General features: G+C 40.2%; 1 protein-coding gene across 11 annotated transcripts in view; it reads left to right on the top strand.

Moving 5' to 3' along the window:
- The window catches only part of LOC144669472 (RNA binding protein fox-1 homolog 1-like), a 304,542-nt gene that overhangs the window by 198,194 nt on the left and 87,575 nt on the right, over nt 1–18,773 (top strand). The window contains exon 1 of one of the 11 annotated variants that reach the window (XM_078531938.1): nt 11,476–11,629. The exons of the other annotated variants lie outside the window; for them this stretch is intronic. Coding sequence (XP_078388064.1) covers nt 11,603–11,629 — 27 coding nt within the window. The 5' untranslated portion in view covers nt 11,476–11,602. Of the gene's footprint in view, nt 1–11,475; nt 11,630–18,773 lie in introns of those variants that run through there. 11 annotated transcript variants of the gene reach the window in all.

The raw sequence follows: 18,773 nt of genomic DNA, 5'->3' as shown, positions 1-18,773 counted from the left end.
TGTGATCAAGTAGCCTGTTAACACTCACTGTTGAAGCTGACAGGTAAAATGGTCGTGTAGATGAATACTGGAGAATACCCTTGGAAGCGAATTGAAGCAAGTTGTCAAATTCAGGTGAGAGAGGAGATGCTTTTCCTGTTTTCAGATTTCTCACATTATCTTCACTGAAGTCTGGAATGAGAGTCTGGAACATGCAATGATTAGCTCTATCTTGCCCAGTACCTGCGTTACCTCCCCTAGATGATCAATCTTTGTGCAGGAGTCCAGATGCAGTATTTGAGCCCTTCACTGCTAACTCTGCACCTGACTGGTGGTCACGTATACTCACTTCCACCAGGAAATGCTAGCTGCACCTTGCGTTTCAGTAGTTTTCCAGTGCTTAGTATGTAGCCACATACATCAGGATGGACAATTAGGCAAGACACCTGAGATTCTGTCACTATTGAATCATCCACCATTGTTTTTAAGAAGGGAGGAATTTGGCATGAGCTTTAATTGAATATATTTCCCAGGCTTTACAAATAGAGACATAGGGTATAAAAGTAAAAAAGTTGCTTTTGGGGAGACGGAGGTGTAGTGATAATGCCATTGGATTAGTAATCCAGAGGCTTGGGCTATTGCCCTGTGGACACTGGTTCCAATCCCAGCACGACAGCTGGTAGAAGTTAAATTCAATCCAAAAAATCTGGAATTGAAAGCTAGCCTCCGTAATGGTGACCATGAAACTCATTGATTGTCATGAAAATCCATCTGGTTCACTAGCGTTGCTTAGAGAAGGAAATCTGCCATCTTTTACCTGGTCTGGCCTACATGTGAGTCCAGTCCTACAGCGATCCTCTGAGATGGCCTCATAAGCCACTCAATCCAAGAGCAATTAGTGATGGACAACAAATGCTGGCCTTGCCAATGACACCCACATCCCATCAAAGAAAAAAAATTATGGTGAACCTTTAGAACACTGCTTCAACTTGACTGGGAATATTACGTCTAATTCTGAGCACTAGACTTTAGGAATGATGTGAAGAGGGTGTAGAAAGATTTATAAGAATGGTTCAAGTGGTGGGAGACTTCAATTACAAGGATAGATGAATTGGCAATGCGAGAGCTATTCTCTTTAGGGAAGAGAAGGTTGAGAGGATATTTGTTCAAAGTCATAAGGGATCTGACAGAGCATCTGTTGGTGGAAGTGTTGAGAACCAGAGGACGCCAACTTTAAGGTGAATGGTAGAAGGACCAGAGGTGACAAGAGGAAAAACGTTTTTGTCAGCAAGTGGTTAGAAACTGGAATTCGCTGCCTGAGAGTGTGGTGGGGGCACATTCAATTATGGCTTTCAGCAGGGAATTGGATAATTATCTAAAGAGAAAAGACTTGCAGGGCTCCGCAGAAAAGGCTGAGGTATGTCTCTATTTGTAAAGCCCGGGATCCCGCACACCTTACTGACTGCTTTCCCAAACAGTCCTGCCACCTTCAATGATTTATGCGCATAAACCTCAGATTCCTCTGATTTTGAATGCTCCTAGATAAGGTTTTCAATGTCGATATCATGGCATTTTGACTATTACTGAAGTAAATAGTGAGAGCCCTGAGTAGCTGAATAACTCTTACAGAGAGCCTGCAGAGACACAATGGGCCAAAAGGCCTCCTGTATTGTAATTATTCTGATTCTAGGACTACGCAAAGCTGTTACGATATGGTTTCGTTTTGATTTTATTTGTTTAAGCTTTTATTTATTTTGAATCTCAGCATTCATTTCCCTCCTGACCGTAATTTTGCAATGGGGCTTCTTCAACTTATAATGACAAACCTTGAAGTTGAAATGCCAATTTAATTATACCCTTGGTTATATTGCTATTAGTGTGTGCAATTTCAGATAACAAAAATGGAATTGTTTAGAGTTTAAATACTTAAGGTTCAAAATGACCCTCCTGGTTTATTTATTTGAAAGTGAATAAAGACAACTGTGATTTTAAAAAAATAGTCCATCTTTATAAACCTTAAAGTTTTGGCTTTCAAATTTTGTCTTCCTTGAGGTGGATCACCTAATTCTTTTTTTAAATTCATTCATGGGATGTCAGTGTTGTTGGCCAGGCTGGCATTTATCGCCCGCCCCTAAATTTCCAGTCGCTAATTCAAGTTGATGGTGGTAGAGGAAAGCTGTTGTCTATTGCTTTTGTGTGTATTGATCTTTTCTACTTTCTTGTGTCAAATAGTTTGATCATAGAAGTCCCTGAATGGCTTACTGGGTGGTGTGGCATAATTGAATGGTAAGAGGAGTAGGCCATTCAGCTCCTCGAGCTTGTTCTACCATTTAATCAGATTATTGCCGAGCTATATCATAGCTCCATACATTCACTTGGGCTCCATATCCTTAATTCCCTTAGCTACCAAAAAATCTATCCATTTTGGATTTAAAATTATTAATTGAACTAGCATCTATTGCTTTTTTGTGGAAGCGAGTTCCAACACTTCTCTGCCCTATACATGAAGCAGACCATTTAGGACTGAAATAATGAGAAATTCCTTCACCTTGTGAACCTTTGGAATTCTCTACCCCAGAAGCCTGTGGATGTTGAGTCATTAAGTATATTCAAGATTGAGATCAATATACTTCTGGACCAAAAGGAAATCAAGGAATATGGCAATAGGGCAGGAAAGTGGAATTGGGGCTGAAGATTGGCCATGGTCTTATTAAACGGTGGAGCAGGCACGAGAGGCTATATGGCTTGCTCTTACTCCTGTTTCTTGAGCTCCTAATTTATGTACCAAGTGGCCTGATTTTGATTTTAAAGTTATGGCCCCTCGTCCTAGGCTGTTAACACAGGGAAAATTATTCTCTCTATCTACCTTAAGAATTCCTTTCAACGACTAAAATAATATAACAATCAAATGACTCCGCAACTTTCAATATTGCAGAGGTTGCAAGCATAGTTTATGTAATCTCTCCTCATAATCTAACCCTTAGAGCCCTGGTAACACTCTGGTGAATCTGTGCGACACTCCTTCTAAGGCCAGTATATGCTTTCTAAGGTGCAATGCCCAGAACTGTAGAGAATACTGCAGATATAGTCTAACCAGGGCTTTTATTTGGCTGCAGCAAAACTTCCCTTTCTATTTTGTAGTGATAATTCATAATTTGGTTAGATTTGGCATAGTTATGAAAAAAGACAGACCCAGAGTAGAAGCCTTAATTTGGGGAAAGACGAATTTTACAAAGCAGTGATGTGATTTGGCAAAAGTGGACTGGAAATTTAAAGGTAAATGAGTGGCAGAACAATGTGACTCATTAAAAGAGGAGATGAAGAGGGTTCTAAGCAAATATGTTCCTACAAAGAAAATAAATGGAACTACCATATCTAGACCTCCTATATGTCAAGGAAGAGATAGCATAGAATAAGGCAAAAAAAGGGAAGCTTTAGTTATAGAGTCATAGAGGTCTACAGCACAGAAAAAGGCCCTTCAGCCCATCGAGACTGCGCCGGTCAAACAAGTACCTAACTATTCTAATTCCATTTTGCAGCACTAGGCCCATAGCCTTGTATGCCATGGCATCGCAAGTGCACATCCAAATACTACTTAAATGTTATGAGGGTTTCTGCCTCTACCACCCTTTCAGGCAGAGTGTTCCAGATTCCCATCATCCTCTGGGTGAAAAAATTCTTCCTCACATCCCCTCTAAACCTCCTGCCCCTTACATTAAATCTATGCCCCTTGGTTACTGATCCCTCTACCAAGGGGAAAAATTCCTTCCTGTCTACCCTATCTATGCCCCTCAATTTTATACACCTCAATCATGTCCCCCCTCAATCTCCTCTGCTCCAGGGAAAATAACCTCAGTCTATCCAATCTCTCCTCATAACTAAAACTCTCCAGCCCAGGCAACATCCTGGTAAATCTCCTCTGCATTCTCTCTAGTGCAATCACATCCTTCCTATAATGCAGATTCCAGAACTGCACGCAACACTCTATCTGTGGCCTAACCAGCGTTTTATACAGTTCCAGTATAACCTCCCTGCTCTTATATTCTATGCCTCAGCTAATAAAGGCAAGTATCCCATATGCCTTCTTAACCACCTTATCTACCTGTCCTGCTACCTTAAGGGACTGGTGGACATGCACACCAAGGTCCCTCTGATCCTTGGTACTTCCCAGGGTCCTACCATTCATCGTGTATTGCTGTGCCTCGTTTGTCCTGCCCAAGTGCATCACCTCACATTTAGCCAGATTAAATTCTATTTGCCACTGATCAGCCCATCTATATCCTCCTGTAATCGAAGGCTATCCTCCTTACTATTTATCGCCCCACCAATTTTCGTGTCATCCGCAAACTTACTGATCAACCCTCCTACATTCAAGTCTAAATCGTTTATATATACCACAAACAGCAAGGGACCCAACACCGATCCCTATGGAATCCCACTGGACACAGGCATCCAGTCTCAAAAACATCCCTTGACCATCACCTTCTGCTTCCTGCCACTCAGCCAATTCTGGATCCAATTTGTCAAATTGTTTTGGATCCCTTGGGCTCTTACCTTTGTCATCAGCCTCCCATGTGGGACCTTATCAAAAGCCTTGCTGAAGTCCAGGTAGACTACGTCAAATACATTGCCCTCATCTACACACCTGGTTACCTCTTTGAAAAATTCAATCAAATTGGTCAGACACGACCTCCCCTTAACAAAACCATGCTGACTGTCCTTGATTAATCCCTGCCTCTCCAGGGGTAAATTAATTCTGTCTCTCAGAATTGCTTCCAATAGTTTCTCCGCCACTGAGGTTAGACTAACTGGCCTGTAGTTCCCTGCATTATCCATTCCCTTCTTGAATAATGGTACCACATTGGCTGTCCTTCTGTCCCCTGGCACCTTTCCTGTGGCCAGAGAGGAATTGAAAATTATTGCCAATGCCCCTGCCGTCTCCTCCCTTGCCTCACTCAACAGCCTGGGATACTTTTCATCCGGGCCTGGAGATTTATCTACTTTTAAGCCTGCCAGACCACTTAGAACCTCCTCCCTTTCTATGCTAATTTCTTTAATTATATCGCAGTCCTCCTGCCTGATTTCCATACCCACGTCGTCCCTCTCACTTATGAACACCGACACAAAGTATTCATTTAGAACACTACCTGCGTCTTCCGGCTCCACACACAAATTACCACTATGCTCCTTAATGGGCCCTACTCTTTCCCTAGTTATTCTCTTACTCTTAATGTACTTGTAAAATAACTTTGGATTTTCCTTTGTTTTACCTGCCAATGTTTTTTCATGCTCCCTTTTTGCCCTCCTAATTTCCTTTTTAAGTTCCCCCCTACACATTCTATACTCCTCTAGGGCTTCCACTGTTTTGAGCTCTCGGTATCTGCCGTATCTGCCATAAGCCTCCCTTTTTCTCTTTATCCGATCCACTATACCCCTCGACATCCAGGTTTTCATGGATTTGTGTCCCATCCTTTATCTTTACTGGAATATGTTAGCCCTGTATTCTCTTTATTTCCTTCTTGAATGAGTCCCACTGCTCTGACGCAGATTTACCTAAAAGTAGCTGCTCCCAGTCCACTCTGGCCAAATCATATCTGATCTTATTAAAATCGGCCTTCCCCCAATTTAGAACTCTGATTTCTGGCCCATCCTTGCCCTTTTCCATAACAACCTTGAATCTAACGGAGTTATGATCAGTATCTGCAAAATGTTCCCCCACTGATACCTCTACCACTTGCCCAGCTTCATTCCCTAAAATTAAGTCCAGTGCGTAAAAAGCTCTCCTGGATGCATTTTAAAAATTCCACTCCTCTAAACCTATCACACTATGACTAACCCAGTTAATGTTGGTGAAGTTGAAATCCTCCACTATTACTACCCTGTTATTTTTACACTTCTCTGAAATTTGCCTAAATATCTGCTCTTCTATTTCTCTCTGACTGTTTGGGGGCCAATAATACACTCCCAGCAATGTGATTGCTCCTTTTTTTGTTTTTCAGTTCTACCCATATGGCTTCATTTGAGGAGCCTTCTAAGATGTCATCCCTCCTTACTGCTGTAATTGATTCCTTGATCAATTTGCAATACCCCCTTCTCTTTTACCTCCTTCCCTGTCTTGCCTGAAGTCCCTATATCCTGGAATATTGAGCTGTCAATCCTACCCCTCTCTCAACCATGTCTCTGTGACAGCAACGACATCATACTTCCATATGTTAATTTGTGCCCTCAACTCATCTGCCTTATTCATCAGACTCCTTGCATTAAAATAAATACCATCCAACCTTGCCGAACTCCCTTGTGCTTTAATTGGCCTATAATTTCTAGGCCTTCCAGATTCACTTGCACTCTCTTCTAATTTTGGCTGTGCAATTCCCCCTGCTGAACCTCCTCTCAGGATCCCACCCCCCTACCAAGTTAGTTTAAACCCTCCCCAACAGCACTAGCAAACCTCCTCACAAGGATATTAATCCCATTCCGGTTCAGGTGCCGTCCGCCTTGTACAGGTCCCACCACCCCCAGAAATGGTCCCAATGTCCCAGAAATCTAAAGCCCTCCTGCACCATCTCTCCAGCCACACATTCATCTGGACTAACCTCCTATCTCTATACTCACTTGCGCATGGCACCGGTAGCTAGATACTGAGAGCTCAATAATGCAGCAAGCCTAGTAGAACACCAAAGTGCTGGGGTGAAATTAAAAAGGAAATTAACAAAGCTAAGAGAAGATATGTAAAAGAAGTTGGGAATTAAAATCAAGCAAAACCTAAAGATCTTTTATAGAGATCAAAAAAGTAACCTTGTGTGGAGGCAGAAAAGGTGGGCATGATTGTTAAGGAATAATTGGTGTCTGTCTTCACAAAAGAGGGGGATGAAGCAGACATGTAGTTAAGGAGGAAGAGTATGAAATATTGGATGGGATAAACTTAGTGAGAGAGGAAGTATTAAGGGGATTACTATCTTTTAAAGTACATAAATTGCCAGGCCCAGATGAAATGTATCTCAGGCTGCAATCCTCTCTGGCTACAGGCATGGTACGGGAGGACTCCTAACGTTGCATTATTGTTTTAAAAAGGGAGGAAGTGATAGACCATGAAATTACAGGCCAGTCAACCTAACCTTGGGTGTGGACAAATTATTGGAAAAAATTCTGATGGACTGTATAAATTGGCATTTAGAAAGGCACGGATTAATTAAGGGTAGTCGGCAAGATTTATTAAGGAAGGATCATGCTTGACTAACTTGATTGAATTTTTTGAAGCGTAATAGGGAAGCTCGCTGAGGGTAGTACATTTGACATGGTCTGTTTGGATTTTAGCAAGACTTTTGACAAAGTCCCAAATGGCAAACTGGAAAAGTAAAAGTAAAATGGGATACAAGGGAAAGTGGCAAGTTACACCCAAAATTGGCTTAGGGCAGGAAGCGACGGTTAATGTTCAGTGGATGTTTTTGTGCCTGGAAGGCTATTTCCAGTGTGGTTCCACAGGATGCAGCTCAAGGTCCCTTGCTCTTCCTGGTGTAGATCAATAATTTGGACTTAAAAGAAAGAAGTATGATTAAGAAGATTGCAGATGGTACAAAAATTTTCTGTATGACAAATGGAATTCAATCCGAAGGAAACTGAGGGAGATTTATTTGAGGTGCTTAAAATTGAGGGGCCTAGATAGAATGGATGAAAAAGATCTATTTTCCTTAGCAGAGAGATCACTAACCATGGGGCATAAAATTAAAGCAGTTGGTAGAAGGAATAGAGGGGGCTTAAGAATTTGTTTCAACCAGAGCGCAGTAAGGAGTCTTGAATTCACTGCCTCAAAAGGTGGTAGAGGTAGGAACCCTCATTACGTTTAAAAAAATACTTGGATGTGCACCTGCAGTGCCATAACCTACAAGACTACAGACCGAGAGCTGGAAAGTAATATTAGTCTGGGTAGTAGCTCTTTTTCAGCTCGCACAGACACGATGGGCCACATAACCTCCTTTGCCAAAAATTTTCCGTGCTTCTATATTCTAGTCCTCTTACATACAGAGGCTAATATTCTGTTAGCCTTTTTGATTATTATTTGGCCTTCATTACAAGAGGATTTAAATACAGGTGTAAGGATGTCTTGCTGCAGTTATATGGGGCCTTGGTGAGACCTCACCTGGAGTATTGTGTACAGTTTTGGTTCCCTTATCTACGGAACGATATGCTTGCCTTAGAAAAAGTGCAACAGAGGTTCACCAGATTAATCCCTGGGATGGCAGGCTTGTTTTATGGGGAGAGATTGAGGAGACGGGGTCTGTATTCCCTAGAGCTTCAAAGAATGAGGGGTGACCTCATTGAAACCTACAAAATTCTTAGTGTGTGACAGGGTGGATGTAAATAAGATGTTTCCCCTTGCTGGTGAGTCTAAAGCCAGTGGACATAATCTCAGGATAATGGGTAGGCCATTTAAGACTGAGATGAAGAGGAATTTCTTCACTCAGAGGATGGTGAATCTTTGGCATTCTCTATCATGGAAGCTCAATCATTGACATGTTCAAGACAGAAATCGATAAATATCTGGAGACCAATGACATCAAGGGATATGGAGATAGCACGGGAAAGTGGCGTTGAGGTAAATGATCAGCCTTGATCAAATTGAATGGCGGAGCAGGCTAGACAGGCCGATTTGGCCTAGTCCCATCTCTATGTTTCCAATTGTACCTGGCTACTACATTTTAGTAACCTGTGTACATGGACCCCTAGATTTCTTTAGACCTCCACTCTTTGTAGCTTTTCACCGTTAAAAAAAAATTGCACATATTCTTTTTTGGTCCAAAATGGATGATCTCACATTTACCTCTTGAAATCTATCTGCCACAGCTTTTCCCACATCGATCAACCAGTCTATCAGTGTCTCTTTGTAATTTTATGCTCCTGTCTATACCATTCACTATTCCACCAAACTTTGCATTGTTAGCAAACTTGGATATCTGGTTATCTATTTTGTTATTTAAGTCATTTATTAAATATAATAAATAGTTGATGCCCCATGTATTTTTGTTGAACATTTTGAATTGTTTCTTTAAATGTTTTCCACTGTTAATTTACCTCCATACCTTTTAGTCTATTTACCCAATTAACCTTAGCCAGTTCTCCCCTCATAGCTATGGAATTGGCATTGTTTAAGTTTGAGTTTTGTTTGCGATTGGAGTAGTCACTTTCAAACTAACTTAGAATTGAATGTTGTTATGGTCATTATTTCCCAGTGGATCTTTTACTATGACATTACTAATCAACCCTGCTTCATTGCACAATACTAGATCCAAGATAGTTTTATCCCTAGTTGGCTCCAAGAAACTGTCACAAAAACATTCTACAAACTCACCACCTAGACCATTCTTGCCAATTTGATTGCCCACTCTATATGAAGATTAAAACACCCCACAATTATTACATTTCCTTTGTTACAGGCTCCAATAATTTCTTATTTAATGCTCTGCCCAACGGTATAACTATTAGGGCACATCATTCCTGGTTTTACCTATGTTTGGTTCCCACATGGCTTACAACAACTAGATCCTCCCACTCCAGGTTTCTCTCCAGCCGTGAGGAGATGTCCTTAACCCTGGCACTGGGTAGGTAACACAACCTTTGGAGCTCCCTGTCGTGGCTGCAGAGAGCAGTATCTACTCCCTTGACTATACTGTCTCCTATTTAAAGTTCTGCCCATCCTAAGGGATGTGACCACCTCCTGGAATATTGGCCAGGTAACTTTCCCCCTCCCTGATGTATCATGTTGTCTGCAGCTCTGCCTCCTGCTCAAAGACTCTGAGCTGAAACTCCGCAAGTCACAGACACTTAATGTAGACATGTTTGCCCTGGATTTCACTGATGTGCAGGAGCTCCCACATTCTGCAGTCGCAACACATCACCTGCTCTGCCATCTTTATTATGTGTTAGTTAATTAATTACTTTTCCTTAATTGATTTATAATTAATAAACCCCACTGCTCCCAATAACCTTTGCTACTGCTAGTAGACCTTAATACTACCAATATAACCTTACAATTATTGATAAATTACACACTTTTGAAAGATAAAGGAGCAAAATACCAACCAATGACTTATCTGTTTCCTTGTGACCTCACACTTTGATTGTTACTCTCCTCCCCTGCTGTTTTCAGACTCCTTTCACTGTTAATGGTCCTGCTCCTCTCTGTCTCATTGTCAATGGCCCCGCTGCTCCTTTCACACTGTTTTTAAACAGTTTACATCTGGTTCTAAAGTCCCTTCATTACCCTTGCCTCCTTTTCTTCCAAAGTAATTATAAAAACTTTGTTAATCCTGATATCCTTTGCAACTTGCTTTTCATGTTCCCTAATGGCACCATGTAACCAGGAAGGTTCAGGACCAAGCAATAGCCTATAAGTATTGGCATACTGTAATTGTTCTTGATGTTTCTAGGCTAAAGGGAGTGAGGGTGGGAATCAGGTGGCATTTTTGCATTTAGTTGCTATCCAGTGACCCCTGTAGGAAGTGATCGTGTGCCCTGTCATGTGCAAAATCCCTTGTGTGCCCAAGGTTAATTACCCTGCTGACTGATTCACACTGGAAGATTTGCCTCTTAGTAAGACATTGCCTATGGCAGCACCCCTGGAAGCCTAAACTAGTAGCAAGAGTGAGCGCCAAAGAGAAATTTGCAGAAGTGGAATGATTGCATTGGGCTTCTGGGTTTTGCAGTTTCAAATTGAACTTTTTTTTTTCAGTAGTTGCTCATGGGCCATAAATAAGAACATGTGCAAGCTAAGTGCTCATTTTAATAACTACAGTGCAGAATAGGCAAAAAATGAACTTTCCACAGCAACCACCCCCCCCCCAAACCCCAATGCCAAAACATGAAACGAAACTATATAACTTTTTGTCCATTAGAGCCACTCCACGCTAATGTAATTGTGGGTTTGGAATTAGGATTTCAGAATGGGTATCCAGCCCAAAGCTGTACGGTAAGCGGGCAAAGTGCTTTGAAGAACTGCTCTTTGTCTGGATACCTTTTAATAATGTCTGTTTGGAAAGATCTGTGCTATCTGTTTGATACATTGTTTCAGCAATTAAAAGATTGAATGAGAAATTGGAGAAATTTTGTGAAATGTCTAAAAAGCAAGGAATTCAGATGATACTGATATACGGGTGGACTTCCAATGAACAAACTGATTTTTTTTTGCCTTTGAGGTACTTCAGGTCTTTGTAAAGCTTTAACATATGGAGGAAGGAAAAACTTTGAGTTTCTAAATGAAGAAAACAATTTTTTCCCCACATGGTAGGTAAGATGTTAAATCTAAAATATTTAGTCTTGGCATAATAAGCAGCTGCATGTGGAAATGCCGTCTTGATTCACCTCAGGGAGTGCTGGGAGAACGCAGACATTGGGCTGGCTTTGCTGCTTTTTCTTTCTGTGAGGATCAGGTATCGGGTTAGGAGACAGTGGGGGGAGTGGCTAGTTGTGATTAATAGCCCATGGCATGCAAGGCGGAGCCCGCACGAGCCATCTGGCCAAGATCTGGGAGTTGCTGTAGGGGAGATAACAGGAGAGGAAAGAGAGGGGCCAATCTGTGTCTGAAAGTCAAGCTGAAACAGGGATTACTCACATTTGCTTTACTTGGTTTATGGAGAGAAAGACGATGGTTTCACAGGTACACCTTACAGCGTTTTAAGCTGCTATTGTCCGTAAATGTTTGTAGAAAGTGTGTGTTTAACCATGTGCCTGTGCTGTGCAATTTGTATTTGTACTGAATGAATCATTGCTTCTATTGTCTGCCGAGCTCTGTTCGTTCTGCTGGTTATCAGGGAGGCTGCTTGCGTTCCTTGTGCTTTCCATATCCTCGGCCATCAAAACTTGTAAAATGCACCAAAAAAATCAAACCTTTTTTTTTTAAAAAAAATAAATCTGTCTCTGATCAGGTTACTGAAAACCAGAATCATTTGAACAGACTAGGCTGAATGGTACAGTAAAAATACACAGATGTTTGGTGCTGTGTAAAACCGGAGGTTCAGCAGTCTATTTATTTAAGGAACCCTTTCTCCTTGTCTGTATACTGCAGTCGTTGAGACAAAGCACAGGATTGTTAACCCTCTGCATGCTAAATTTGCGTCTCGTGTTAGTACATGTATGGTCTTTGCCGTGCATTTCCAGAAATCGTATTAACCTATAATGGAGAAATGTAGAGAACCATAGCCTATGTGCTATATGCTCTAAATAAACTTTAAAAACAGCCTTTCTGTTAGAAATCAGTATTACTGCCTAGTTCTTCCTTAGGGTCAAATAATTTAAAGGTTGGTAGCTCCATTTTTATAATGACATTTTGGGCACATACAAGATTATAGTCATTGAGGAGACTGCTATACATACAAGATTTTAATATTTAGAGTTGTTTTGGTAATGCCATTGCTTTTTTTTTCTGACTTCTTATCCCAATCCAGTAAGTGTGGATTTGTATTTGAGCAAGTGGGTGTAGGCCCTTTCCCTTCTGATCTTTAGCAAACACAAAAGGTATCAGCTGGGTTTTAAAAACATGTACACAGGATCCATTTGTGCTTGGAAATTCAAACTAAAGCTATTGACCTCTTTGAATACTGATATTTCATCTAATACAGTTTCATAATTTATGGAAAATACCCTTAAGTGTTGGTTGTTTTCCTTGCATTTTCTGCAGAGAATGCCGCACACTTTTATGTTATTTCATCAATCACACAAAGAAGCAACAGCAATGTTTTCTGCAGCCTGGAGAATTTGGTTTAGGAGGCATTTTATCCAAAATAGGATAGGAGCCTGCTGATGAAGAACTTTAATGAGAGAAAGCAGCATTTGCTACAAAACACAGCCATCTTGACACATAGTGCCTCTGTTACCTAAAAAAATTGCCATTTTTACATTGTTTGAAAGAAAAGGGATTTTAATTTGAAATATTAAAATTCTAGTTATATTGAGTATTTTTGAATTTAATGTAACTCATTATAATCCCATCCATCCTAGAATTTTGGTTGAGTTATTTAATTTTGTCATTTGCAATTAGTATCATATCCCACATGAAAGATTTTACTGATTATTTAAACTGAGGAATATAGTGACTGATTTTAAATTTCACCCGGCACACACTGATTTTTAATTTAGACCTAAAGCACTGAACTTCTTTTAAAAGATTATGAACCATGAAACCAGTATAAATATAGAAAATGCAGTCAAACACATGTAATTATACCCTCAATATTGTCCAAGCAGTATGGGATTTCCAGGTACCAGTTTAAGAATGATAGGGAAGGTGAAAAATCACTACAGCTTCCATTCCTAAATGTTATTCAGTAATCTTTGCTGGATATTGAACATTAGAACATAAGAAATACAAGCAGGAGTAGACCATATGGCCCCTCGAGCTTTCTCCACCATTCAGTACGATCATGGCTGATTATCTGAGTTAACTCCACTTTCTTGCCTGCTCACCATGTCCCTTGATTCCCTGAAAGACCAAAAATCTTTTTTGCGTGTGTGTATATACACTTGGATTGGGCTAGGTTACCATGGCTCTCCACAGTTAAATAGCCTGCTAACACCTGTTATCTGGAATGGACACTTCAGAGCAATATTAAAGGCTGCGGGCACATGGGAAATTAAACCTCTGCAAGATTCAGCCTTTTAGAGCAGGAGAGAGGAAGCATTGATTTCATTGATACTGGAGCAGCACTATAAGTACATTCAAAACAAACATTTTGCTGATTTTGCTACATTTAGCAGCTAAAATAGCATTGGTTATGTTAGCTGATTAAAATCTTCCCATTTTAAAGGATGACTTTGGAAATGCTGCAGTGGAAATTAATAATTGCTGGTAATTTAGGTGGCTGTGGGATAAATCTTAGAAGGGAAAGTATCCTTGGATCATACTTGGTCAAAAGGTGCGTTTATGCTTTTGTCAAGATTTCAGATAGACAACATTACAATGTGTGCATTTACCCATGATAGATAACCAGACATAATGTTTTATTTCTTTACTCCTGTATATGCTGATTGCTGAATATTTGCGCGATGCAGTTTGGTTGAGCTTTGTTGAGTTGCATACCAGTTTACCAGGGAGTGGCAAATGTAAGATTTGGTAGTACTCAGATGGGTTCTGAAACAGTCAGTGAGGTGACAAAATACCATCCCAGAAAGCTGATTTTGGGGAGTCTCAACCCTTATACTACTTCCAGTGCAGTTGAGTAAAACCTAAGTTATGTCGCTCAATATTTGAACTACTTCCTGAATTTATCAAAATATTTCTATCCCATGTTTCCTATACTGGAAATATTAACTGAATTTTGTGAGGGGGAATAAATCTACAACCTTTCACCACATTTCTATTTAGGAAACTTGTCACACTAATAATCTGCTTACCACAGTTAAGAGGGGGCATTGAATTGAATCACTAATACCACATTACCCAAAGTGATTCATGGTTGCTTAATTATTAGTGAAATGCTTACATCTTTTAAAATTAGATAATGCAGGAGGGCTGGTGGCACATTCAATTGGCACTCCAACGTGCTGCCTGAATTGCAGGAGGCTTCCTTGCACCCACAGTTTTCTACACACAGGAATGAGTTCCTACTCTGCCTTATTGCTTACTTAGAGAACAGGAAGAAAAAGAAGTTAGCCAGGCTGCTCTGGTACACCTCCTAGCAGTCTGATCAAGAGGTGCAATAACTGTAAAAAGAGTAAATGTTATAATCATAAACTATGTATGCGCATCAAGCAATAGGTCATGTTTTCCCACCCTCCCCACTTGCACTATCCCTTGCAGATCATTGGTCCTACAGCCAGTAAAGTGGGGCAAAGCTGTTCCAGGAACTTCAATAGAACTCATGGTTGCCTGCTGGATTGGCTCGAGAGTGGAGTTGAGAGTACTAATGCAGTAGGTGACTATATCCAAGCTATCCAACCGTGCAAGCTAAGAAGATCCAATCCTTATCTTCTAACCACACAGAGAACTTTCCAACATGGTAGTCGAACAGCCAGGAATAGGGGCTTTGGCTCACTCCTCCCTGCAACACCCCCCCACAAAACCAACCCCAATTCCTTTCTGTTCTTACATTAGGCCCACTGATATCCATTCTGTGTTCAGGCAACACAATCTAATCCAGCACAAATGGGATGGAACCTGGTATCTTCAAGTTTATGTGGATTTGTGCTACACCAGGCAGTGCCTTTATCTACCAAAGGACAGGCTGTGAAACCTACTACCGCCTAGACTTCTTGGATTGTTAAAAGTCTTACATAATCCTATTTAAACATACTCCACTGGTTGCAGGTTCGAGTTAGTTAAAATTTCAACTGGGCCCCATGTAGATTTTTGTTTGTCTATTCAAAACAAAGCAAGTGGGTTTCATTTTTTTTAACTGTAAACCTTTAACCACAATGTGTTGTATACAGAGGACAATGAGACCTCTGCAATGTTCAGTCTGCAGAATCCCCAGCAGTGTCATGAGTTATTCATCCCAGGGTGTATGTCTTTGCAAGGTGCTTTAAATAGTTTGCTACATTTGGAACTATTGCAAGTCATTTATCTTCATTAGAATTCTGGTGTTGCCAATAACAGTTTGTAATTTACCCCTTTGATTGGTATTCTGCTCATTTGAAACAGAGTCATTGCCTATACACAGCCATTAGAAACCCATACAGTGCCACTGATGCAGCAACTTCAGTTTACTTATTGAAATTGCTAATATGTATATTGCAGAGTTAAGAGGCAAAAGATGATAGAAATAATTTAGAAGTGCTGGGATACCTTGGGACTAAGAAAGGTAACTACATGTAATTTACAGTATAGAACAAGCCCTTTAGCCCAATTGGTCTCCACCAGAGTTTAAGCTCCACAAAAGTTCCCATCCTCCTTTATCTAACCTTTATTAGCATAAACTCCATTTCTCTCCCTCATGTACTTATCTAGCTTCCTTTTAAATGCATCTGTGCTATTTGTGTATGTTCCACTCTCTGGGTAAAGAAGTTTCTCTGGAATTTCCTATTGGATTTAGCAGAGACTATTATATTTCTCCCCCTTGGTTTTGGATTTCACCCCCCTCCACAAGCCTAAACATTTTCTCTCTGTCTACCCGAACAAGCCCCTTTCATAATTTTAGAGACCTCTATCGGGTCACCCCACCTCGTCAATCTCTCCTGATGGTTATAACCTCTCTGAAGTGGATTTTTGGCATAGTTGTTTGAAATTTCCTATTTTAATGCAGGAACAACCTGATTGTATAGTGTCTTATTGTATCACAGACATTTACAAGTGCTTCATATACAATAAATTTTCTTTGAATTGTGATAACTATTATGTGGGAAAATGTGAAACTTTAATATACAGCAATGTCTCACAAACAGTAGTGTAGTAAATATGCAGTTAATCTGTCTTTTGGTGGTTGAAGTTTCTCTAAGGGATCTTCAGCATTTACCTGAGCAACTAGAAGAGCTATATGGGGCCTTGTTTTAACATCCTAGCTGAAGGGCAGCAGCTTTGACAATTTAGCACTCCCTCAGTTTGGGGTTGGTCTAAATTATGGATGGAACTTGAATACAACTTTCTAACTCAAAGTGAGAACAAGATGACAGTACACTTAATAGGAATCATTGAAATAATGTGTTCCTCATGGTTATCCGGGTTGGATTCTGATGTATTTATTTACAAGCCATAAAAAGTTCATAAATGAACACACAACTCCTAATCTAGTGATTCAAATGATACAGTGCAGAGGAAGCCATTCAGCCCATCATGCCATGCTGGTTCTTTGAAAGAGCTGTCCAATTAGCTCACTCCTACTCTTGTTCTGGCTGGTATGTGTCTTTAGTTACAATACTGTAAATTACTAGCTATTGAAGTATTTCAGGTTACTACAGTGCTAATTTTTTTTTTTTTACAAATTTGTATTTAGCCAGAACTAACTAACCAATATTTTTCTGTAAGTAAAATATTTCTGAGTGAAAGATTAGAGATCTGGATCTGGTCTGCAAGCAGGCCAACGGAACCTTTTGGAGATGGTGGTGAATTATTTTCATTTCCAGGGAAATTCAACTGTTGAAAGGAAACTCAGTGTATAAGTGGTGACTTTGAATGTTGCTGTTTCAAGCAGTTTGTCACTATGGATCACTGCCAGCCAGTGGGTTAATCCATAGCTTTGGTCAAAGCAGAAATGAATAAATACTTGAAGGGAAAATAATTGCAGGGTGAGGAGGAAAAGATCAGGGGAGTTGGATAGCTCTTTCAAAGAGCCAACACTGACATGATGGGCTGCGTGGCCTCCTCCTGTGATTCTATCATTCTAATTCATCTGCAGACGATGTAGTTCAAGCGGGGCAACTGGGACTTTAATAATTTAGATATCCAAGTAAGGCACTATGCTCCACTTGCCATTTTGAATAGAGATGATGTTCAGAACAGCCGAGGACAGATTCCAACAGTGATGTCAAAATAGTCTCCAGTACAGAGGTGATGATCATTGATCCTTGGAAAACACATTAATATCAGGGAATTAATTTGATTGTACAGAGGAAATTGGTCTTCATTAAGAAATGGTTTAAAAACAATTTTGCTTGGGAAGGAAGAATTATCATTTCTCTCACCAAGGCACAATAGCCTAGTGGTTATGTTACTAATAACCCAGAAGTTAAGAGATAAAAACACTGCATTATTAAATTGAATTGAATTGAGCTGTACTTCACTAATGTCTTCAGGGAAGCTAACTTGCCATCCTTACCAATTTGGCCTGCATGCGATTCTAGTCCTACGTTAAATGGTTGGCTCCTAATGTCTTTGGGGCAACTGGGAGTGGTTGGTAACACTGATATGACACTAGTGTGTCAGTATCACCCATATGCCAGAAACAAATATTAAAAAGTGACAGTGATAACATGCCTTGACTTGATTTACACTTTTAAATGAATAGAAAGACTTGCCAATTCCTTTTTGTGAAGAACTCCCTGAACATGAGAAACTGGTTCCTAATCAAATTTTATAGCAGCGTCTGAATTTAGTATGTTGGAGAAATGTAGGAACATTTCTGTTCAAATGAAAATGAGCCATATGCAGTTTATTGGCAGCATCACTCAAGGGGTAAGAAGAGATTATGACTTATTTTCCTTTTGAGGCTAAACTAGGCTGGGCAGTACTTGAATGACGTCTCTTTATAAAAATGAGCTGTTTATATTTCAGGATTTTCAACTTTGGTCAGATCTACAAAGGGGCGGAGTGGCCAATGTTGACTTGTTTGAACACAGCCCTCTCATAGCATGTTGCTGTTTGCACACCATTTCCAACAGACATTTAACCCTTCCTTTGCCAGTCAGCCTTCTCCATTTCAATTTAACATGGCAAAAGAGAGCAGGAAAGGAAACAAAATATAACTCAAATTAAAATTTCTCAATTGCTAATTTAAAAGAAAAGTTATTGTCCTTTTGAAATTCATGAGATTCTAGCATAGTTGCAAGTTCCCACCCAATTGTATTATCAAAGAAATTACTGCCATCTTGCAGTCTATGTCACCTCATAGGCTTCAAATTAGAGTGCATGGGCTGTCTGTCATTTGAACTTTCAAGCTACAGCTGTCAGTTTCTCACCTGGGTCACAAGCTGGCTAGTAAAAGGGGGTGGTTAGTATGGCATTAGTGGAGAGGAAACATTTCTGTTCCATTTAAATCATGCTGCTTTTCTGCAAATTATGATTTAAACTTACATTCCAGATGATTCCATCCTCCTGTCCCAATAGCATATGTAGCAGCAAAGAATCTTGGGTCTTGGATGAAGAAAGTAGGGTG

The sequence above is a fragment of the Cetorhinus maximus genome, chromosome 29 (genome assembly GCF_964194155.1).
Source record: "Cetorhinus maximus chromosome 29, sCetMax3.hap1.1, whole genome shotgun sequence".
Taxonomy (NCBI): domain Eukaryota; kingdom Metazoa; phylum Chordata; class Chondrichthyes; order Lamniformes; family Cetorhinidae; genus Cetorhinus; species Cetorhinus maximus.
This window is presented reverse-complemented; position numbering and strand designations above follow the sequence as displayed.